Consider the following 24,834-nt stretch of genomic DNA (forward strand, 5'->3'; position numbering starts at 1 on the left):
TTCAGTGAAGTAATGTGCTTAACGGATCCTCAGTAAATGGTAACTATCGTGGTTGTTGCTTAAAAAACCTAGCAAGGTGGTATTACTCTCCTCATTTCACAGATGAGAAGAATGAAGTTCAGAGAGGTACAGGGGTGAATTCTATCCTTTTAAAAAATGTCCATATTTTATTTGTTATGGACTTTTTTTTGCGTTAATTTACATTTTCAAAACATTGCATTAAAATATTTTGATGGCTGAGGTTTTTATCGCCCCATTAAATTTCGTACCTAAGGCGAGTGCCTCACCCTAGTCCTGGCTCTGGGGCCTGGAGCTTTAGTGCTCCATGAATGTGGGTCACAGGAAAGAATTTGCCCAGGCTCCTGGGTCAGAGTTGGAATTCTAAGCCAGGTCTATCGGGCTGGAGTGTATGAACTGTAGCTCTCGTGATGTTAACTGGGAGTTCATCCTGGTCCTTGAGATCCTGACGTATTGTGGGTTCTGGGCCTCCCCAGGAGGAGACTCCACTGTTCCTGGCAGCCCGGGAGGGCAGCTATGAGGCTGCCAAGCTGCTGCTGGACCATTTCGCAAACCGTGAGATCACTGACCACCTGGACAGGCTGCCACGTGATGTGGCCCAGGAAAGGCTGCATCAGGACATCGTGCGTCTGCTGGACCAGCCCAGTGGGCCCCGCAGCCCCCCGGGCCCCCATGGTCTGGGGCCCCTGCTCTGCCCACCTGGGGCCTTCCTCCCAGGCCTCAAGGCGGCACAGTCAGGGGGCAAGAAGAGCCGGAGGCCGCCGGGGAAGGCAGGGCTGGGGCTGCAGGGTACCCGGGGCCGGGGCAAGAAGCTGACACTGGCCTGCCCGGGCCCCCTGGCCGAGAGCTCGGTCACACTCTCGCCTGTGGACTCACTGGACTCCCCAAGGCCCTTCGGTGGGCCCCCTGCATCCCCTGGAGGCTTCCCTCTAGAGGGACCCTACACAGGTGCCACTGCCACGGCTGTGTCCCTGGCACAACTTGGTGGCACGGGCCGGGCAGGTCTAGGACGCCAGCCCACTGGGGGCTGTGTTCTCAGCCTGGGCTTGCTGAACCCTGTGGCTGTTCCCCTTGACTGGGCCCGGCTGCCCCCGCCTGCCACGCCAGGCCCCTCATTTCTACTGCCACTGGCACCAGGACCCCAGCTGCTGAACCCTGGGACTCCTGTGTCCCCCCAGGAGCGTCCCCCACCATACCTGGCAGCCCCGGGACATGGTGAGGAGTACCCTGCAGCTGGGGCCCACAGCAGCCCTCCCAAGTCCCACTTCTTGCGGGTCCCCAGCGAGCATCCCTACCTGACCCCATCCCCCGAGTCCCCCGAGCACTGGGCCAGCCCCTCACCTCCCTCGCTCTCAGACTGGTCTGACTCCACACCCAGCCCGGCCACTGCTACTGGGGCCACAGCTACAGCTGCTGGGACACTGCCTGCCCAGGCGCTCCCCCTGTCTGTCCCTGGCCCCTTGGCTCAGGCCCAGACCCAGCTGGGGCCCCAGCCTGAAGTTACCCCCAAGAGGCAGGTGTTGGCCTGAGACGCTTCTCAGTTCTTGGATTTTGGGGGTCTGTAGAGATAGCCCATCCTTACTCTCTTTTTGTTCACTTTCCTTTAATCCTTTTCATCCTCTTCTCTCTCTTCACCAACCCTCCTGTACCATCCCACCTTGCAGTGTGACCGACGTAGGTCACCAGTCTAGGGCTTCAGTCTTCCTTTATTTATAAGGGGTGTGGGCTGACCCCAACCCCCTGGGTCTTGTGATGAGTCTGGGACCTTCTCCTGCCCTCCCCTCTATCTGCTCCCCAATTCCCTCATCCCTCCTTTCTTTCTTGCCTCCTCTGACCTCTCTCACTCCTCACGCTCTGACACGAGTGGATTATTATTATTTTTTTTACATTTTGTATAGAAACAAATTCATTTAAACAAACTTATTATTATTATTATTATTTTTTACAAAATATATATATGGAGATGTTTCCTGCCCCCTGCAAACCCCCCAGTACCCCCGAGGGGCTGAGTCTGTGGGCCCATTCGGCCAAGCTGGATTCTGTGTACCGAGTACATGACCCTGGTACGTACCAAGTAGGCACCTTTGGGCTCACCCTCTGGGGCCAGGGGTCGGCAAGATGTGGGAGCCTCCTCCCCACCCCACCTCCCTCACTTCAATGCATTCCAGATGGAACTTGTTCTGTAACTTTGCTGGGGGAAGGGCCCTCCTGCCCCAGAGAACCCACCCCAAACACTTCCCCTACCCTAGAGCCTGGGCCACCTCCCTTTGGGAACTGGGGGATGGCTGGTGGGAAGATGAGGACCAGGGGAGATGTGTGCATTTTATTTTGTCTCCCTGTACATATGGGACTACAAGACAGGAAGGACCTGCCTGAGTGGCACCCCTTCTCCTGGTTCTCCGCACCCAGCCCCATGGCAGAATAGAAGTATTTTTAGGCTATTTTTATAATATGGCTTCTGGTCACAATCCCTGCGTAGCTAAATTCCCAGACCTTGCATTGTACAGTCCCCACTCCCATCATCACCTAATAAAGGAGTAGTTAATGCTCAGTGTCATTGGTCTGTGTCTAGGTAAGGTGGGGTGTGATAGTGGTGGGGCTTCTGTCTCTCCAAGGCTAACTTGAACTCCCATCTTGGGTTAAACCCATTTGGCGTGGCTGCCCACTCATACTTCTTCTTTTGGTAGATGGCATCACTGATTGGATCAGGGGTGGTCACGACTTAGGATGAGCCAATCAGATTCTCTCACTTGAGAACATTGTTTAATGGAGATGCTTAGAAAGCTGTCAGTTGGTGGATGGAGCTTTTAAAGCCACCGGCAGATTAAGAAATATGGGTGGCCAGGGCCGGCCAAGTGGCGCGATGGTTAAGAGCTGGCTTGGGATGCCAGAGGGCCCCGGTTCGGATCCCACATATGAGGGCCAGTGACACTGCCCTCCACAGCTAAGATGCTGAACAACAGCTCAACCTGGAGCTGGGCTGCCGTGAGTCGCCGGCAACAGCGTAGGCTGCAGCCCCTGTGGCAGTGGGTTGCCATGGGCTACCGTGTGTGGCCGGCAGCCAGCGTGAGCGGCCAGCAGCCGCAGTGAGCGGCCGTCCAGAGGCCGGTGACTGATGTGCCTCGCCCTGGAGGAGCGCAGTGATGGTGCCAACTTGGGCCAGTGAGGCAGCGTCCTCCACGACTAGACTGAAGAACAAAAGGACAGCAACTTGTCTGTTCCCCTTCCCCCAATTTCCCGCACTGTTCCCATCCCCCCAATTCCCCAATAAAAAAAAAATCTTTAAAAAAAAAAAGAAATATGGGTGGCCAGTTTGGGGTGGTGGGTTTTCCTGCAAACAGATCAGAAGAATGGAGCAATATGCCGGGAGAATCAGAGATGAGTGCTCAAATAGTTCCAGAGTGGGAAGGAGTATCTCAGTTCCAGAAGAAGTATTAATTCCAGTTAATTGAGCATCATCATTCCATTGACATCACAGGGGTGTTTTTTTTTTTGAAGATTTTATTGGGGAATTGGGGAAGGGGAACAGTCAAGTTGTCCTTCAATCTTATTTGTGGAGGGCACAGCTAACTCATCTCTAAGTCCAGTCGCCATCTGGCTGCCTGTCAGCAGCTCGCGGCCGCTCAGCTCAAGGTGCCAAGTTCAGTCTTAGTTGCGGGTGGACGTAGCCCACCATTGAACTGGCAACCTTGTTAGGAGCACATGCTCTCACCAGCTGGGCCATCCTGCCACCTGTTGGCAGTTCAACGGCAGCTCAGCTTGGGCGCAGCTCACTGGCCCATGTGGGAATCGAAACAGTGACCCTGTTGCTCAGAGCTTGTGCTCCTAACCCACTGAGCCACTTGGCTGGCCCAATATCACATGTATTTATTAATTGCCTTTTAAGTGCCTGATGCTTGTTCTGCATGAAATTCACCTCCACTTCATGTTTCCATGGGGCCTGGAGACAATGCTGTGCTTATGTAATAAATATACTCCTGTACATATACCAGCGTGGGTGATTTCTATGTCTTGCAACTAATTGTGCTCCAAGACAAGGTTGCGTTCACACTGGAGTCCTCCAGAAAGAGAGAATGGGACAATGTTCATTGATTTCCTTGTCACTTGGAGTGCTCTTGGTTGCACGTGACACAACAATCTACCCAGCTGGCTTAAAAAAAGAGAATTTATTAGCTCATATAACTAAAAAGACCAGCTTCAGGGGAGATTTGATCTAGTGGCTCAAATGAGGTCTACAGGGGCTGAGTTTCTCTTCATCTCTACAGATTTTTCTCTGGACATTAGTGTCATCCTCAGGCTCTACATGGTACCCAACCCAATTTCTCTTCCCACCCACACAACTCCAGCCCTCCCTCTGTGTTAGTAAAATAGGTGCAAAGATCATAGACCATATTGCATTTTCCAGGGAATTGAGAAGCTTCTAGCCTGGGGATTAATTTTGTATTGACTCCAATTCGGTCATGTGTGCCTCCTCTAACTGAGGATTTCTCACCGTTGGCACTATTGACATTTGAGGCCAGATAATCCTTTGCTACTGGGGGCTCTTCTGTATGTCATAGGATGTTTAACAGCATCCCTGGCCCCCACCTACTAGATGTCCCTTCTCCATTGTGACAACCAAAAATGTCTCCAGACATTGCCAACTGTTCTGGGGGTAAAATTGCTCGTCAGCACTGCTGCTCTAACCAATCACTATGGCAATGGGATATGGGATGTACTTATTTCTTAAAGCAATCAGTCTGTGCTCTGGAACTGGGGTTGGGGTAAACTGAGGGGCAGTCAGGTTTGCAGAAGCAGGAATTCCGTGGAAGCAACTGAGAAATGTTCCATGCTGCTTCTCAGAGGTTTGTAGTGGGAATGAACCCCGGAGCTGCCACAGGGGTAACTTGCCTGGTGACATATGCTTTATTAACTTCTTTCCCTGTCTTTTCTCATTTCTCCACTCCTCTGCTTGTGTTCTCTGGGACCACCTCCCGAATAAACTTCTACTCAAATCCTTGTCTCAGGGCTGCTTCTTGGGGAGCCCAAGCTATGACTGGGGTTGTTGGTATAGAGCAGGGATGCAAAATCATGAGACAACTCATGTCCGGTCATGGAATTTAACTCATGAGGTTACATTTCTTAGCTAGGACTCCCGTGTTCATTGCAGCACTATTCACATTAGCTAAAAGGATAAATGGATAAAGAAGACGTGTGTGTATCTTCTTTATGCTAGAGACTTGTCTTTCAGGAGGAGTGGGAGTTTGCCAGGAAGCTAAAAGCAGGGGAAGAGAAAGAACATAGAAGGGGCAAAAGAATGTAAAACAGCATGGAGATCTCAGAGGACGGGTCAACACTTTGAAATGGCTTGGTCTACGCCTCACTTCCTTTTTTATTGGTAATTTAATAAATGGACGTGCATCGTTTCGCATGGAACAATGAGTGGATTTGGAACTAGAGAGGGTAGCAGAGGCCAGATCTCTATGGGTCTTGAATGTGAAGATGGGAAATTTTAAACTTGACTCTGAGGGCAATGGGGAGCCATGGAAAGTCCCTGAGTGGAGAGGGAACACAGAGCTCTTATTCGGGCGGCTGGTTCAGAGGACGAACTGGAAGGAAGAGGCGACGCTGCAGGCTTTTGGAACAGATGGAAATGACGCAGCTTGAGTTAGGGTAGGGCTGAAGGGATGAGGAAGACGAGGAGGAAGAGTAGAGAAGATTTGGCAACTAATTAATCCTGGGGAGAATAGGGAGAGGGACTGAGGGGCTGGGGTTATGATGAGAAGTTAAGCCTGGGCAACATTTGTATAATCACAAGTGAACTACTTCTTTCTGCCCCTCTCCCCTTTAATTTGAAGATCTAATTGGCTTTATTTAATGATTCATGAATGGGCAGGATCCTATTTAGCAACTAGAAAGACACTCCTTCCTTCCCCCCTTGAGGGCAGGGCTGGGGATGCTTCTTCCATGGGGTGGCAGCCTTGCTCAGTGTGCTGTGGGCGCCGATGGGCACTGGGAGTGCTGACGGAGTGAGGAGTGCATTTGTGACTTCCATCCATAAAAAAAAGAAATCATAATTAGTCCTTCCCCCACTTTTTGCCATGAGAGTCTGGGGGCCAGGGAAGCAGACCCTGGGGCCTCCAGTTTCCAGAAAGGAAAAACCCACAGGGTATTGCCAGCCTGAGCCCTGGGGGTCTTGTTAGTGACTAAGGGGCCCCCCGGGACAGCAGCTCCAGGGACCCCTTGTATAACAGGACCCAGGTCCTCAGCCTCTCCTCTCTCAGGCAGCGAGCAGAGTGATGCAGTCGGGCACCTCCCCCGGCCATGGTGAGTGTGGATTCAGGGCCTTTGTCTAGCTGGGGAAGCTACCCCAGCCCACCCCTCGGCTCATGTCTGGGCGAGCACATGGAGTGCAAGATGAATGCACACGCATGTGCCTTGAAGGCAGCAGGCACACACACGCACACACGTACCCCGGAGCTTCATGCGCGTGGATGCACACATACTCATATAGTCACTTACCGGCAAGGGCTCAAAGGTGGTAGGGAAGGGGCTTCCTGACGAGAAGAAAGAGGAAAAGGAACAACTTCAGACCTTAATCCAACGTGTTCCTAAATCCCTCACTCTCACAGTGGGGGGTTGGCATCAGCATGTCCCTAAACTCAGCAGCACCCACTGGCTACCACTACGGATCCCACCAAGCAAACAGCTGGCCTGCTGATCTCTATCATGGGTAAAATTTTCATGGGGTTTAGGTATGCAAATATGGAAATTTCTAGCTTTGTAACCTGACTTATTTTTGGACAGGCACTCTCACCTGTCACAAAAAGCAGAATTTGGACACCTTGAGGCAAATTCAAAATCACTGCTTCTCAGCTGTTGCAGGGATAAATTTCAGCCCCATTCAGCGAGTCCCTCTTTTTTCTTCCTTCTCTCTGGGGTGGGTGCAGGGGGCTGGCAGAGATGCCACTTCCATGGTGAGGGTGGACAGGGGCTTGGCTGTCTTTATGAGTCTACCATGCTGGGTGTGTGTCTGTTCCCCGGCATTCCCTGACATAAGCAGAGTTCCTTCTGACTCCTGGCTGGACCGGTCTCAGCCCACCCTCCTGATGTAGCTCTGCCAGCTCCCACACCCTGCTCTTTTTCTCACACCCACGTCTTAACCTATCAGGAAATTCAGTGGGCTCCACCTGTACAATCTTTTTCTCACACCCACGTCTTAACCTGTCCGGAAATTCAGTGGGCTCCACCTGTACAGAATTGGCCACCTCGCACCACTTCCATGGCCCTCACCCTGGTCCAACTCCCATCCTGTTTCACCTGGACCAGCCTCCTCCTTGGTCTCCTGGCTTCCACTCATGTCCCCCCCAACTCTGTTCTCCCACAGGGGCCAGAGGGAATCTGGGAACACCTGAGTCAGGTCATGGTCATGTTCCTCCTCTGCTCAGAGTCCTCCATGGCTCCCACATCACTCTGCATACAAGTTGAAGTCCTCACTGCAATCCACAAGACCCTACTCACATGCCCCCATCACCTCCACACCCTCACCTTCCTCCCTCTCACTCACTTCCTCCATCCTCTCTTCCTCCTTGCTCTTCCTGTTCCAGGCAGAGTCCAGCCCCAGGGCTTTTGCATGGGCTGTTGCCTCTATCTAGAACCGTCTCCCCTGCCTCCCTCGCCTAGTATCCTCTTGACTAATTTGCTCATTTCTTTCAAGTGTGAATTCGGGCCTTTGTCTGGCTGGAGAAGCCACCTTGGGTTGTTCCCAGCCCTAGAGGCAAGATCTGAAAATGGGGGAAGGGAAACAAGAAATTCCAGAGTGACCGAACATCTCAACAAGCCCTTTCCTGACCATCCTGTGTAAAGCTGCAACCCCCCTCAGACCCCTCGATTATTTTTCAAGGGCTCCGCCTTTTCTTTTTCTGTAGCACATACACAGTCTCACTTATTTAGTTATAACATTCATTGCTTATTGCCCGATTCACTTCCCTAGAACTTTCTGCTCCTCCAAGGCTGGGATGTCTTCCTATTTAGTTCCCTGCTGTGTCCTCAGTGTCCAGAGCAGCACCTGGCACAAAACAGATGCTCAGTGAATATGTGTAGAATGAAAGGTGAGCCTGCAAACTTGCAGCCCTTAAAAAACAGCCTGCAGAGACAGACTCCCGGCTTCGAATCCTGGTACCATGACAGTAAGAATGTGAGCAGATTATCCTGTCTATGCCCTGCTTCTCCAGTGGTGCAAAGCAGAGAATAGCAATCCTGTCTCTCGCTGCAAGGAATCTGAGACCAAAGGGTTTGTAGCACTGTTCAGGGGATCTTACCGATGCTTATCTGTGAACTCAAGGATCAATCTCCATGTTCACAGATGAGGCTCAGAGGGGCAAAGCCAGCTGTCCAGGGTCACACCCTCCCTAGGAGGTAAAGGCATCAACACTCAAATCCAGGCCTGTCTGATCCCAGAGCTCAAACTTGTCCCTGCAGGTCACTGAAGGGCTATCTTGAGCACAGGGTTTCTGCTCCGTGTCTTAGGGGCTTTTGTCCGGGAGCAACCTCCTTGTTGCTGAAGGCACGCAAGCAGAGGCTGGATAATTGTGGCAGAAGAGATTCCTACACCGAGTACACCTTGAGGGGTTTCCTTTACAATTCCTGTCTTTAAGATGCCCAAGAAGGGCTGACTTATTCCTGGAGGTCATTTCCAGATCATTATGAAGGTATGTTCCTCAATGTGAGGAGTTAGAACATATTTCATTTGTTTGTTAATTTTAAACTTTAAATATTCAGTCGTATGGTGTGTAAGCCTTCATTTGAACCCTACAACTATTGGGGGTGGGCCTGGGTGTTAATTTTCTTCTTCTTTTTTAAAAATTAAGATATAATCAACATATAACATTAATTTCAGGTGTACAGCATAATGGTTCGATATGTGTATATATTGTGAAATGATCACCACAGTAAGTCTAGTTAACATCTATTACTACACATAGTTACAAATTTTTTTTCTTGTGATGAGAAGTTTTAAGATCTACTCTCTTAGCCACTTTAAAATATACAATACAGTATTTTAAACTATAGTCACCGTGCTGTACATTACATCCCCAGGACTTATTTATTTTATAACTTTTTAATTTTTTAAAGATTTTATTGGGGAATTGGGGAAGGGGAACAGTGTTGGGGAATCAGGAAAGGGGAACAGACAAGTTGCTGTCCTTTTGTTCTTCAGTCTAGTTGCAAGAGGACGTCACTTCACTGGACCATGTTGGTATTATCATTGCGCTCTTCCTAGGTGAGGCAGATGGGTCGCCGACCACTGGATGGCCGCTCATGGCGGCTCTTGGAAGCTCACACTAGATGCCAGCCACTCACGCAGGCTGCCAGCAGTTCACGGTAGCTTATGGCAGCCCACTGCAGCTTCACTGCAGCCTATGCTGTCTCCGGCGACTCACGGCAGCCCAGCTCCAGGTCGAGCTGTTGTTCACCATCTTAGCTGTAGAGAGCAGTGTCACTGGCCCTCATGTGGGATCCGAACTGAGGCCCTGCTGCTCAGAGCTGGCATCCCAAGCCAACTCTTAACTAACGCACCACTTGGTATTTTATAACGTTTAATGATTTGAAAGAACTAAACATTTTTTAGGACCACACCTTTTTCTGGTTTGTGGTTTGCCTGTAAGTTTGTTTCAGTTTAACAATGTTTTGTGATCTTCAGAAATTATATTTTTAAGTAGTCATAGCCAAATACTTTTTTCTCCATGCAGGCTTCTAGGTAAGTTGTTTCTATCGTTCTTTCTATATAAGGGCTCTGATGTTCTCGCTGATATTGTTGAATTTGCAGTAAAAGAGCCTTTTTCAGACAAATTCTGTGGGCAACTTTGCCCAGTGTGCCATTTCTTAGATAGATTTCTTAAGCAGAGTCTGAGATTCTTGGTTTTGTACTTTCATTTTGCTTTAGTTTCTGAAGATTTCAAGTCAAGCTTTGCTTTTTTTCATAGCACAAATCCCTCAGAACACCTCGCTGGAGTTTAGCTAAGTTGAATATTCTTTTAGTTTTACTTGTGCTAGATCAGGGGTTGCAAACTAGTCTGAGGGCCAAACCCTGCTCCCTCCCTGTTTTTGTAAATAAAGTTTTATTGAAACACAGCCACGCACACTCGTTTAAACATTGTCTGTGATTGCTTTCACACTAGAATGGCAGAACTGAGCAGTTGCAACAGAGATTGTACAGCCTACAAAGCCTAAAATATTCGCTATCTGGCCCTTTACAGAAGAAGTATGCATCCCTGTGCTAGATCAACATGACTGCCTGCTTCCTGCTTACTGGTTTTCTTTTCTTCATGAAAAAAAAAAGGGCATCCCTTCCTCATTGCTTCTGTTAAGTTCTCTGATGGTCCCGACTTGTCTTATCTTTATAACCAGGATATCTTTGGACTCCGCCAAGCACATTTTTGTTGTTTTTCTCTATATATCTTCAGAACTAAAATCTAACATTTATTTTTCCAGAATTTAAGCTTCAGCAAACTTCCAAAACACTTAAACGATCATTCTCAATTTCTCTGGTCCCATTGCTGTGGATGAGCATTTTCAGTGGTATAGATTTACCCTCTTGTAAAGGTCCCTGGCTTGCAGATTACCCCAAGTGCCACTAGATGGCACATAAACCACCTAGTGGTTTTATTGAGAGGCGAGTCCTCACCTCCTTGTCTCCAGAGGTATATGAGAATCTCCAGGTTGAACTGTTTATTTCTAAACCAATTACAGTAAGTCCCCGACTTATGAACGAGTTCCGTTCTGGGAGAACATTCGTAAGTCAGATTCTTTCGTAAGTCCGACAAAGTGAGTCTTATACACCTTAGATGCTTCCTAGCAGTCCCCTCCACATCACCACTACTTTTCCTCTTCCTTCCGGACATCCTGAGCTCTGACTGAGCACTCTACTGCTGTACACTATCGCACTGCACAGTAAACATATAGCAACACAACTGTGACAATGTCCGGCAGACATGTGAGCTACTTCCGCAATTTGTGTGCATCTACGAATGTTCCTAATGTGAGGTCTGTTCATATCTGTAAAAGTTTGCAACTCGAATGTTCATAAGTTGGGGACTTACTGTAACTTTTTTTAAAAAAGAAATTTTATTGGAGAACAGTGTGTTTTTCCAGGACCCATCAGCTCCAACTCAAGTAGTTGTCTTCAATCTAGTTGTGGAGGGTGCAGCTCTGCGGCCCATGTGGGAATCAAACTGGCAACCTTGGTGTTATGAGCCTGTGTTCTAACCACCTGAGCTAACTGGCCACCCCTAAACCAATTAACTCTTGATAAGCAGGGAAAGATTGCATTAGGACCATTTCCTTTAAAACAGAGTCCTATGTTTCAAATGTGTGTAAAGTACTCTCAAAAACATTCCAATATAGGTATATATTGGGTTGTCAGAAAAGTCATGATGTATTTTGTCTATGTTTTTGGTCATTTATTTATATAAAGAACAAAGATCAATCAATGATATATTCCCCATTTTGTTCAATAACCTTTTGCCATCTCTCAGTGAGCTTCATAATTCCTCATTCACAGAAGGACCTATCTTTATTTGTGAAAAACTGAATAAGGTGCTGATTTACAGCCTCATCTGAATTGAACGTTATACCACGCAAGGAGTTTTGAAGAGAGCGAAATAAGTGGAAGTCTGATGGCACAAGGTCAGGCGAGTATGGTGGGTGTGGCAACACATCCCATCCAAGCTCCAATAATGTTTGACGGGTGATCAAACGTGTGTGGTCTCACGTTGTCGCGATGGGACACAACTCATTTACAATTAACAAGCTCCAGATGTTTCTGGATGGTGAATTCGTTCAAACTGTCCAATTGCCAACAGCACACATTTGAATTGATTGTTTGGTTCCTTGGTAGGAGCTCGAAAAACACAACACCTTTAAAATCCCACCACACTGAGAGCATAACCTTCCTCTGATGAATGTCTGCTTTTGATGTCGTTTGAGGCGAATCATCACGTCGGGACCAAGACCGTTTGTGCACCACATTGTTGTCAACAATCCACTTCTCATCACCAGTTAGTTATCAGTCGCTTCAAAAAAGGATCGTTTTCCTCACGTTTAATGAGCATATTGCAGATGTTTATACATGCTGTCAAATGAACTTCTTTGAGTTCATGTAGAACCCAAATATCGAGCTTGCTTATGTATCCCAGTTTCTTCAGGTAGTCGTGAACGCTTGAATGATGGATGTTCAATGTTTCTGCAATCTCTCGTGTTGTGTAATGTGGGTTTGACTCGATCAATGCCTTTATTTTGTCATCATCAACCTCGGTGGACCTCCCTGACTGAAAAGCATTGTTGAGATCAAAATCACCAGCACGGAATTTCGTGAACCATCGTTAGCACTGATGTTCTTGTAGAGCATTGTCACCGTAAACTTTATGCAACTTTTCACAAGCTTGAAGTGTGTTCTTCCCTTTATGGAAGTAAAACAGTAAAATATGGCAAAAATGCACAGTTTGGTCTTCCACCTTCAACTTGTTGTAAAATCTCCAAAGCTCAACCAAATTGCTCAATTTTTTTTAGAATGAAGCTAGAACTGTCAGCTGTCAAATGACATAGCAATCACATAGATGCGAATGACTCTAGTACTTCCAAAAATGAACTAGTGCCATCTGTTGCAAACATGCGTCATGACTTTTCTGACAACCCAATATTTTTGAAATTGATTAATTGATTATAAAATGATAAAACTATTGCCAATCCAGCATTTCTATAAATCTCATCATTTGAATTAAAATGGTCAACCATTTCAGCGTGACTTTCCATTTAATGAACACAGATGTATCCATTAGGCACAGTGTCTGGGGGCTCACAATACTATTAAGGGGCCCATGAAGTTGTTTAAATTTCTTTTAAGATAAGCAGAAATAAATGAACTTTTAGGATTGAAGATTACATTCATCTTTACATCAGTGCAGCCCTAAAATATAAAAATTTTAAATTTTTATAAAATTTAAATAAATTTAGATAACAGCAATGTTACAAGCTTTGTCTTTCTCGGGTATTTGGACTGTGGCAGGCACTGTAAACTCCCGGCCCCATCCCATTGGCCCTTATTATTTCTTTCTCACCAGTTAGGCTTTGAATTCCCTGCACATGTGTCAAGTTGGAAATGAGAAATTCATTTTTCCTGGTAGAAACTCTCAAGCAATGACAAGCAGGAGGTTGATGGATAAACACCCTGGCTTCCTCACTGTCCCTCAGGGTTCCCCAGGTGGGATTAAATTTTGGTTGCCCACAGTGGTGATTTCCTTGTTGCTCTCTCTTCCCCGTGTCCCTTCCCCGTTTCTCCACCCATGTTTTGGGGGATAACAGCCCAGATAAACTATTTGTTCTTGAATCCTTGCCTCAGGATCTGTTTCTAGGAGGCTCAAACTAAGGCACTGATGTTCTTACCATCTCTCCCTACCCCAAATATAGTTTCTATTCTTTATAGGTTCCTGTGATTTTTTTCTTTTTTTTAAATTGAAATATATTGGACATAGAAGATTGTGTAAGTTTAAGGTGTACAACATGTTAATTTGATATGTTTGTATGTTGTAACACGATTGCCATTGTAGCAATAATTAGCACCTCTGTCCTGTCACAGAATTATCATTTCTTTTTTGCGGAGGGAATAATTAAAGTGTAGTCTCTTAGTAAGTTTGATGATTATAATACAATATTGTTATCCATAGTCACTCTACTGTGCATTAGATCTCCAAACTTATTTATCTACTAGTTGCAGATTTGTACCCTTAAACAGCATCGTTCCTCTTCCCCCGCCCTCCAACCCCTGGTAACCACCATTTTCCTCTGTTTTTATGAGTCTGGCTCTTTTAGACTCCACATATAAGTGAGAGCATGTGGTATTTATCTTTGTCTGTCTGAATTATTTCACTTAGCATAATGCCCTCAGAGTCCATCCATGTTGTTGCAAATGGCAGGATTTCATTCTTTCTCATGGCTGACTAATATTTTATTGTATATATCAGCACATCTCCTTTATCCAGTTATCTGTTGACAGGCATTTAGGTTGTTTCTATGTCTATGATTTTCTTGTTATTGAAGAGACACTTGCTAGCTGGGTGTATTAGGAAAACAAGTGACATCATTTCTGAGTCTCTTCTTTTTTGTAAAACAAGGATCTCTCATGCCACCAGTCCCTGTTGTGTCGCAGACTCTTAGTAACTTGTTCTATTGTATTTACTCTCTCCTTTCCTCCCAGACTCATGAAAAACAGTGGGAAAATGCCACCTGGCTGGTGACAGAGTTTGTGCTGGTGGGTTTCTCCAATCTCCCAGACCTGAGGACCATTCTATTCATGCTATTCTTCCTCATGTACCTGGTCACCCTCAGTGGCAATGTCACTATCATCACCATCATCCACATGGATCAGACCCTTCACACGCCCATGTACCGCTTCCTGGCGGTGCTGTCCCTCTCTGAGACCTGCTACACGCTGGTCACCATCCCCAATATGCTGGTTCATCTGCTCATGGAGAGCCAGGCCATCTCCATTGCTGGCTGTCGGGCTCAGATGTTCTTCTTCCTGGGCCTGGGTTGCAGCCACTGCTTCCTCCTGACCCTAATGGGTTATGACCGCTATGTAGCTATCTGCTATCCCCTGCATTACTCAGTGATCATGAGACCTACAGCCTGCCTTTGCTTGGGAGCTCTGGTTTTCTGCTCAGGGTTCTCGGTGGCCTTGATCGAGACCAGCATGATATTCTCCTCGCCCTTCTGCGGCAGTGACCATGTAGAGCACTTCTTCTGCGACATCGCCCCAGTCTTGAAGCTCAGCTGCGCTGAGAGTGCGGGCAAAGCTCTGGCCATCTTCTTCCTTAGCATCCTCGTGGTGCTGGTCTCCTTCCTCCTCATCCTCCTCTCGTACGCCTTCATCGTGGCCACCATCGTGAGGATGCCCTCGGCAGCCGGCCGGCACAAGGCCTTCTCCACCTGTGCAGCCCACCTCACCGTGGTCATTGTGCATTTTGGCTGTGCTTCCATCATCTACCTGAGGCCTGAGTCTGGAGGAAACCTCAACCAAGACCGCCTGGTGGCTGTCTTCTACACGGTGGTGACGCCGCTGCTGAACCCGGTGGTGTACACTCTGCGCAACAAGGAAGTCAGGGTGGCTCTGAGAAGGACCCTGGCACGAAGCTGCCGGATTTTTAAATAAACGTTTGCTTTACATTTCGGCTCTAGCTTTTTCATGATCACATGCGCGGCCTGACACTCAGTTTTTCCACCTGGAAAACACGGGCCACCCCAAGAACCTTAAATGAAATAGCCTATATAATAAAACAATTAACTAATAATGTCTGATATCTAGTGTGAACTCTGTGCAGGTTGCCTTCTCTTTTCGTCTTGATCACCTTGACTTTGTGGGGAGTGCAGCGTGGTCTGCAGTGCAGGATAGTCACCAGTGGAAGGTGCCACTGACTCTGCCCAACCTGGACAGGCAATGAAGGGTAGTGATTTAATCAGCAGTGAGCAGGGATTGCTACTGGTTCCAGTAACTCTTTATTTTGTCTCATTCAAAACTTTTCTCACTTTTTCTGGGGATGGGGGCTATTTGTCACCAACCCAAGGCTGCCTTTGTTTATTTTTCCTATCAGACTCGCACACTGAACTGAAGTTATTTTCGTGATGATCCTCTAGCTCTCTTCCTCTTGGATCTTTTATTTCTTTGGTGTATGATGGTAGAAAAAGAAAGAAGGCAGAATTAAAAAAATGTATTGTGGTAAAATAAATATAACATAAAACTTGCTATCTGAACTTTTTCTTAGTGTGCCATTCGATGGCATTAATTACATTCACAGTTTTGTATTATACAACCGTCACCACCATCTATTTCCAAAACTTTTTTTCATCATCCCAAACTGAAACTCTCTATCCATTAAGCAATGACTCCCCATTTAACGTCTCCTCCCAGTCTCTGGTAACCTCTAATTTACTTTCTGTTATATGAATATGCCTATTCTAAATATTTCAAATAAATAAAATCATTTACTATATGTCCTCCTGTGCATGGCTTCTTTCACTTAGCATAATGTTTTGAAGATTCATCCATGTTGTAACATGTATTAGAACCTCATTCTTTTTGATGGCTGAATATCCCAGTGTATGGACACACATCTTGTTTATTCATTCATCTGTTGATGGACACTTGGCTTGTTTCCACCTGTTGGCTACTGCGAATAGTGCTGCTATAAACATTCGTGCATAAGTATGTGTTTGAATCCCTGTTTCTGATCCCTTTGGGTGTGTACCTAGGAGTGGAATTGTTGGATCATATGGTAATTCTTTGTTTAACTTTTTGAGGAATCACTAGATTGTTTTCTATAGTCGTGTACATTCCCAGCAGCAGTGTATAAGAGTTGGAATTTTTCCACATCCTTGCCAATACTTGTTATTTTCCATTTTTAAAAAATTATAGCCATCCTAAGAGAAGCAAAGTGGTAGCTCATTGTGGTTTAGTAGTTCACTTTTGTTTAATTTAACTTTGGTGATGGATTGAAATCATCCAAGGTATCTTCTCTGACCACAATGGAATGACATGAGAACTCTGTAACAAAAAGAAAACTGGAAACTTCACAAATATATGGCAATTAAACAACACATTCTTAACCAATGGGTCAAAGAAGAAATTACAAGTTAGATAAAAAAATACATTGAGATGAATAAAAGTGAAATCAAAGCATACCAAAACTTGCAAAATGCAGCAAAAGCAGTGTTCAGAGGGAAATTCATAGCTGTAAATGTTTACATTAAAAAAGAAGAAAGAGCCCAAATCAATAACTTAACTTTACACCTCAAGGAACTAGAAAAAAAAAGAGCAAGCTAAACACTGGTAAGGGGGCTTCCACCATGATATTTTCCAGGAAACTATGGTCTGTGCTTAATGTGCTGTACCTTCCACTTGTCCCAACAGGTCCACCCTTTTCCATTCTGCTCTATGTCTCAGGAGACCAACCTGTATGGACCACACTTATGGGTCTTTGTCCTCTGGCTTCTGGTTATGTTTGGCCAATGGTAGGCACAGGCAGGAGATAGAAGACAGGAGGAGAGAAAGGTCAATGTATTGTTCTCCCAAATCTCTCTCTACCTGGTTGCCATGGATGGCTGTTAAGAAACTAGAAACCACAGTTCCTTCCACACAGCCACTTTCTCTGGGTAGCTGTAACCACCTTCTTCTTTGCACCTTCAGGCACATGGATGTTAACAGTTCTCCAGTTTGCTAGCTCTGGGGTGCTGCATCAGCCTTCAATTCTCCCCGCATCTTTACAAACAGCCCCTTTAAAAAACTGCTTCTCTATTTCCATCAGGAGTGCATCATCCATTTCCTGTTGGATACTGGTTGATACACTTACAAGTGGAATCTCTTAAAAAAGAAGGAGATAAAGCCTAAGAAAAACTCTCTCTATATATCCACCTCTGGTTGTGTTGGGAAAACCAAGTCACCATCTCTGGCAACCCTGACTTCTCATATGGACCACTATATCTTGTCTTTGTTTCTTTGTTTTCTAATTTTACTACTCGTTCTGCATATCTCAGTATGTACATGATTATAAGACTCTCAAAAGGATAAGATTTTGAAAATGCTAAACTGTTGTGATTGTTGAAATCCTCTCCTCTTACCCATTAAATTGTGTTCCCTTGAAATTATTGTGCTATTGTTGTTCAATGGAAAGAAGAAGGTGGCGCCTACTTCAGGAAGGGGTTGGGGGAGGAAGCCTTTCTAGTACCAGGAGGAGAGAAGGAGAGAAGTTGGGGAAACAAGTGGTCAGGCACCGAAATCCTGAAATCTAAAAGAGGGGGCAGAGGGGGCAGGGAGCCTTTAAAATGGTCCCCAGTGATCCTACCTCCCGGTACTTAGGTAATTTCCCCCCTTTGAGTAACTTGTTTCTAAACAACAACATATGAAAATATCACTTCCATCATCAGGTTTCAAGGATCCTGACTTCCGTCTTGCCTGCAGCCTCTCTCTGTTGCTGAATTTGATGGGACAAGCTTCCATGTTAGAGTAGCCTCCAGCTAACAGTGAGGAACTGAGGCTCTTAGCACAACAGCTCTTGAGGAACCGAGTCTAGCCTAAACCCAAAAAAGCAAAATGAGAAAAAGGCTCTCCTCTAGCCGAGCCTTCACATAAAACCTCAACTCTGACCAATACCTTGATTGCAGCCCATGAGAGATTGTGAAGCAGAGGTCCCAGTTAAGCCATGCTCAGATTCCTAGTCTACAGAAAATTTGAGATAATAAACATGTGTCATTTTCTGTCACTAAGTTTGGTGTAATCTGTTGTGCAGCAATAGATAATTAATAGTTAGCTAATAGATAACTAATAAGGGTATATGTGTGTGGGGGAGGGAGCAAATTAAAGGTCTCCTTCTCTTTTCCCCTGTATGAACTCTAGGAAGAGCCTATCATGCAGGTTGGCTCACCCAGCATTCATTTTCCCTCTTACTTCTTGCTAACAGAACCCTACTTTAGTCTAGGCTTCAGGGAAATTTTGGAAACTGGGCTCCTATTAGACCCAGAGTTGAGAATCTTGATTATCATAAGCCAATCATAATAACTTCATTCTCTTGCAAAATGCAGCAAAAGCAGTGTTCAGAGGGAAATTCATAGCTGTAAATATTTACATTAAAAAAGAAGAAAGATCTCAAATCAACAACTTAACTTTACACCTCAAGGAACTAGAAAAAAAAAAGAGCAAGTTAAACACTGGTAAGGGGACTTCCACCATGATATTTTCCAAGAAAATAGAGAGTGATATAGACATGGGCACGTGACTCAGTTCTAACCAATAAGAGTGGAAGGCAAGTCAGCAAAGGGGGATTCTATCGTTTCCTTGCATTTAAAGAAGTTATGAGAAGAGACGTTTTCTTTTCTTGCCTGTATTTGAGTCTGTGTGAGAAGGTGTCTGGAGTCTCTACAGCCATGTTGTGACTCAACATCTGAGAATGGCAGAGTAGAAAAGATGAAAAAACTCTGTGTCCTCAATGACACTTCTTGGTACATGACAGAATAAATTGTCCATATCACTTAAACCCACTTGCATTTGGGTTTTCTGATACCTGCAGCTCCAAAGCCCACCTCTCAAACTGAAACAGACATTTTAAGTGATGTTTTACTTCTCACCCATCCCCTTGTTACTAGCCAGAGGCCAAGGACTGAGGAGCAAGATTTAAAAAGTTATAGGGAGTTGGGCGGCCGGTTAGCTCAGGTGGTTAGAGCACAGGCTCATAACCCAAGGTTGCCGGTTCGATCCTAGCATAGGCCACTGAGCTGTGCCCTCCACAACTAGATTGAAACAACTACTTGACTTGGAGCTGATGGGTCCTGGAAAAACACACTGTTCTCCAATAAAAACTTTTAAAAAAGTTATAGGGAGTCAAGATGGCTCATTTTCTTTCTATATCTAGCTTTGTCCTCTGGAAGATTCCTCACTGTCTTCTGTCCCCCATGGCCACTACTGAAGCTTTCTCAGCTCATTTCCTGCTAGTACAGTTTTGGGGGAATTGAGGGCCTTGTTCTAAAAGCCAATTAGTCAGAAAAAGCACATGAACATCATGTGGGGAAACGTGGATTGTGGTGTTCCTTTAGTATCACTGGGCTGCCTTAGTCCCCTCTTTGGGAAAACCAGAAATTGACTTGTGCGTTTGTGTCAGGATAGGGCTTTCATTCCATCTCTTCTAGGGGAAGTGTTGGCAATATTAAAGAAAGAATGAGTGTTGGCAAAATGATGAATTAAAAATTATGCTATCACTTTCATCAGGTTGATTAGTAGGAAAAACCCAGACAAGGGTTGGCAAGGATGTGGAGAAATTGGAACCCTTGTACACTGTTGGTGTGAATGTAAAATGGTGCAGCTGCTGTGGAAAACAGTATGGTGGTTTCTTAAAAAAAAAAAAAAAAATATATATATATATATATATATATATATCTACCAAATGGTCTAACAATTCGACTTCTGGGTATACATCCAAAAGAACTGAAAGCAGGGTCTCAGAGAGAGGTTTGTACATCCATGTTTACAGCAGCATTACTCACACTAGCCAAAAGGTGGAAGCCACCAGTCCATCAATGCATAAATGGATAAGCAGTATGTGGTCTATAGATACAATGGAATGTTACTCAGCTTTAAAAAGGAAGAAAACTCTGACACATGCTATACCGTGGATAAACCTAGAGGACATTATGCTAAATTAAATAAGTCAAGTTGACAAATACTGTATGATTCTGCTTATATGAGGTATCTAGAGTGGCCGAATTCATAGAGACAGAAAATAGAATGGTGGGTGCCAGGAGCTGGAGGGAGGGGTTAATGGAGATAAAGTTTCCGTTTTGCAAAATGAAAAAGTTCTGGAGATGGACGGTGGTGATGGCTGCACAACAATGTGAATGTACGTAATGCCACCGAACTGGACACAAAAATGGTTAAGACGGTAAATTTCATGTTACATGCATTTTGCCACAATTAAAAGTAAAAAAAAAAATTTAGAAAAGTTATGCTATGAGAGACAGTCGATATTAGCAAGAGAAGGGTTTGTTTGCTTGGAGATACCTTGGCTTTGAAAGATCTGAAGGCACCTCTCTAGACAAGCATAACCAGAAGGACTGGTGCCACTATACTCAATGTCACACAATATCCATGCACCCTTCTTCTCATATGTACAGTATCCCTCTCCAAGGGACATAGCCTAACGGACCATCCATTCACTCTACCAATATGAAATATAAGATCTGTCTTTCAATCCCTGGGATGGCAACATACAAACTTAAAAAAAAAGTTTCTGATCTACATGCAAAATAAACGTTAAAACCATAGTAAAAAAAATCGATGGAAGTATGAGAAACACATAGAAGTCACTGAAGCTTCGCAATTCAAAAATTTTGCAGGAATCATGAAGGCTTCTCCCCTTGCTGTAAGTTCTTTGTCCATTGTCCTCCATGGTCCTTAGCTTGGACACCTGGGAGGTTCCTCACTGTCTTCTGTTTCCCACGGCTATTACTGAAGCTTTTGCAGCTCATTTCCTGATAGTCTGATCTTGGAGGTCTCATGGTATGACCTTGGGGCATTGTTTTATAAGCCAAAGAGCCACAGTCTTTTCCAGTCCAGGCTCATGATTTCTCTCCAAGATTTACTAGGTGTCCCATCTTTTTGTCTCCAGGCAGCTCCAGGTGCAATCGACCATGGCCAAAGATTTCCTCTGACACAGTTCTTTTATTTTTTTTACTATCTTTTTTTAGTGTGGTAAAATACACATAACATAAAATTGACAATCTTAACTATTTTAAGTGTATAGATCAGTGCCATTAAATACATTCACCTGGTTGTGCAGACATTACCACCATCCATCTCCAGAACTTACTCATCTTGTAAAACTGAAATTCTGCTACCGTTAAACCCTAACTCCCCCTCTCCCTCCCCTAACCCCTGACAACCATCATTCTACTTATCTATCTTTATGATTTTGAATACTCTAAGTACCTCATATAAGTGGAAACATGCAGTATTTATCTATTAGTGACTGACATTTCACTTAGCATCATGTCCTCAAGTTTCAACCATTTGACATCGTCCTGAAACCCAAATACTGCCCTCATTGATTTCCTGGCCTCTATGATTGGACCTTGGTGTTGTCTTGACGCTGCTAAGAAGGGGTCAATCTCTTGCTATAACTTGACTTCTCAGGGCCACTTTTGTATCAATGCTTCCCTGTGAGCCCCAAATCACCAGACTCTGTCAATTTAAATTGTAGCCTGCAAGGAGAGGGACTACCGTAATATAATTATGGTCTCTTCCATCACTGCTTTCCCAGTACAACACTCTCTCTGTCTGTCTTGCGAGCGAGAGCGAGCAAGAAGTAGCAAACACACAAATAGTCTGTCTTCTCTCAACAGCTTCCCAGAGGGCTACAGACTCAATCTGTCATGGAAGACATCACAGTTTTACCTATGGGCTTGCCATGACATAACATGGATCACCAGCTTCCCACCTTGTATCCGTGTCCTTGTGACCTACTACCTGATTGTTAAGTCAATGCCTCATAGTTTAGGTTTTTAATATCACAGAACCCTACTTCTGGCACTTATCACTGCAGAACCCCACTTCTGGCATTAACTTTTAGATTAGTTATTGTACAGTATAAGCTGCTATAACAAAAAGACCCTAGGGCCGGCCGAGTGGCGCGATGGTTAAGAACTGGCTTGGGATGCCAGAGGGCCCCGGTTCGGATCCCACATATGAGGGCCAGTGACACTGCCCTCTACAGCTAAGATGCTGAACAACAGCTCAACCTGGAGCTGGGCTGCTGTGAGTCGCTGGCGACGGCGTAGGCTGCAGCCCAGGTGGTAGTGGGTTGCCACGGGCTACCGTATGTAGCCAGCAGCCAGCGTGAGCGGCCAGCAGCCGCAGTGAGCGGCCGTCCAGAAGCCGGCAACTGATCTGCCTCATCTGGGAAGAGCGCAATGATGGTGCCAACTTGGGCCAGTGAAGCAACGTCCTCCACAAGACTGAAGAACAAAAGGACAGCAACTTGTCTGTTCCCCTTACCCGATTCCCCAACGCTGTTCCCCTCCCCCAGTTCCCCAATAAAATCTTAAAAAAAAAGGCAAATGTTTATAACGAAACATGTTTAAACACAAGCTAGGTTCAAAGAGCCAAATATTCTGCATTCCTGAGAAATCTAAATCAGTTTCTCGTTCTGGTAAATATTTCCACATTGCACTTTGCTGCCACAAACTAAGTTGATGTGCGTTTTTTAGGGCTGATCTATCTATTGTTAAAAGATTTGAATTAGGAGACTGAAAGAAAACATTTTTTTGTCCATGAATTAAAAAAAAAATGCATCCATGACAAAGGAGCCAGCCAGGTGTCAGTTTCTTATGGGGGGGAACGTTCTCATGGAGGTGCTGTAAGGCCAAGTCGGTCCACTTCATTTCTTGTTCTCTAACAGATTCTATGGTGCCACCATTGTCCTGCTCAGCATCAGGAAGCCCATTCAGTGGTATCGGAACATCCTTATAAGGCAGCTTATCTTCTTGACAAACGTCAATCAAATCCAAGATCCTTCCATCTCTCTGTACCTCCCTGTCCATTCTCCTGCAGCTTTAATCTTGTCAAATCAGCACCTGACCCAGCGCAGCACCAGTGGCTACTGGAGCCCCAAAGTAATTTCTTTTTTTTTTTTAACATAACAGAAATGTTTTAATATTTGAATAAAATTTAAATCATTTATGACAACATCTAACATTGTCTATATATAGCAGTACTTACAGTAATAACGATAATTTTATATATCATACGAACTTCTTGAAAATGATTACATCCAAATTTCATAAATAAAATTATACATCTGCATATATATTGGGTTGTCAGAAAAGTCATGACGCATTTTTGCAATGAAAAACAGAAAAAATACGTCATGACTTTTCTGACAACCCAATATATATATTTGACACATACATTTGGAGATAGATATATATATATGTTTAATTTAATTTTATTTATATTTTAAAATTAGTTTCAGGTGTACAACACAGTGCAATAGTTATACTTTTTACCCCTCAAAGTGACAACCCCCCTCCTCCAATCCACCACCTCACTCCCCCCGGTACCCCCCGTCCCCGATATCATACATATCTATTATAGTTCTATTGACTCCACTCCCAAACTATACTCCACCCAAAGTAACTTCTTTAGCTCCAGTCATTGCATCCACATCCCAGTCTACAGGAAAGAGTGTGGGGCTCAAAGAAGTACAAAATCCCTTCCTTTTAAGGGCTGTGGATGTGGTGGTCATCACATCCATTCATATCCCATACTTCTGGCAAACACTGATCTGCCCTCCCTCACTGTGTTTTTTTTTACTTGGAGAATACCTTATCAATGGAATAATATGTTAATAGTGTAAAACCTTTTGAGACTGGCTTCTTTCATTCAGCATAATTTTTGTTTTTGAGCTTGTGGATAGAGGATACTCCCTCCTCCCAGTTTTATTGAGATATGATTGACATATAACACTGGATAAGTTGAAGGCATACAACATAATGATTTGATTAATGTCTATATTGCAAAATAATTGCCACAATAAATTTAGTTAACATCTATCACCTCATATTGTTAAAGTTTTTTGTACCTTAAAAGTTCTCTTGTGACAAGAGAGCCTGCATCTCAGCAGAGTCTTAGCAACTGTCAAATATATAAACAGTATTGTTGACTATGGTCTCTATGCTGTACATTATATCCTCAGGAATTATTTATCTTACAACTGGAAGCTTGTACCTTTTGACCACCTTCCCTCCCATCCCCCCACCCCCATCTCTGGCAACCACAAATCTGTTTTCTGAGCATGATTATTTTATTATTCATCCAAGTTGTGTGTTTCAATAGTTTGTATTTTGCGGGGGAGGAAAGTTCTTCAAGGTTCTTTCAGTGGGTCTAATAATCAAATAGACATGAGGTAGATTAGTAAGAGAAAATGACCAAATTAATTACATACATAGGTATGGGAACCTCACATACATGACAGAGTCAGAGACAGAAAGGGAAAATGAGGCATATATGTTTTTCTGAGCTAAAGATGAGGTAAAGCACCTTGTGGCTTCAGAGGGGAGAAAATCATTGCAGGATGATAAGAAGAACAGATGTTCAGTAATTAGAAGTTTGCCCTACCCTATAGATAGGCCAAAAGATGTTATTGCTGATAATCTCTTATTATGGGCAAGGCCTGTAATTCAAATTCTTCTAGGTAGTTAAAAGGGGTGGGGCAGAAGTTTCTCCTGAGCCTGTAGGGTCTT

General features: G+C 44.8%; 2 protein-coding genes and 1 pseudogene across 2 annotated transcripts in view; 2 read left to right on the forward strand and 1 right to left on the reverse strand.

Annotated features, from left to right (window-relative positions):
• NOTCH3 (notch receptor 3) overlaps positions 1 to 2,569 on the forward strand; it is a 33,150-nt gene extending 30,581 nt beyond the window's left edge. The window contains exon 33 of the mRNA XM_019631738.1: positions 495 to 2,569. Within this exon, the coding sequence (XP_019487283.1) occupies positions 495 to 1,547 (1,053 nt within the window). The 3' untranslated portion in view covers positions 1,548 to 2,569. The remainder of the gene's footprint in view (positions 1 to 494) is intronic.
• Positions 2,073 to 15,590, forward strand: LOC109376064 (olfactory receptor 10T2-like). The gene is made up of 2 exons (XM_019631739.1): positions 2,073 to 2,081; positions 14,252 to 15,590. Exons 1-2 carry the CDS (start codon positions 2,073 to 2,075, stop codon positions 15,203 to 15,205), a joined length of 963 nt encoding a protein of 320 aa, XP_019487284.1. The 3' UTR covers positions 15,206 to 15,590.
• A 6,366-nt stretch (positions 15,591 to 21,956) lies between these two features.
• Positions 21,957 to 23,133, reverse strand: LOC109376065 (anaphase-promoting complex subunit 13 pseudogene; annotated as a pseudogene).
• Between the last annotated feature and the right edge of the window lie 1,701 nt (positions 23,134 to 24,834).

The sequence above is a fragment of the Hipposideros armiger genome, unplaced genomic scaffold (genome assembly GCF_001890085.2).
Source record: "Hipposideros armiger isolate ML-2016 unplaced genomic scaffold, ASM189008v1 scaffold_1045, whole genome shotgun sequence".
NCBI classification, from domain to species: domain Eukaryota; kingdom Metazoa; phylum Chordata; class Mammalia; order Chiroptera; family Hipposideridae; genus Hipposideros; species Hipposideros armiger.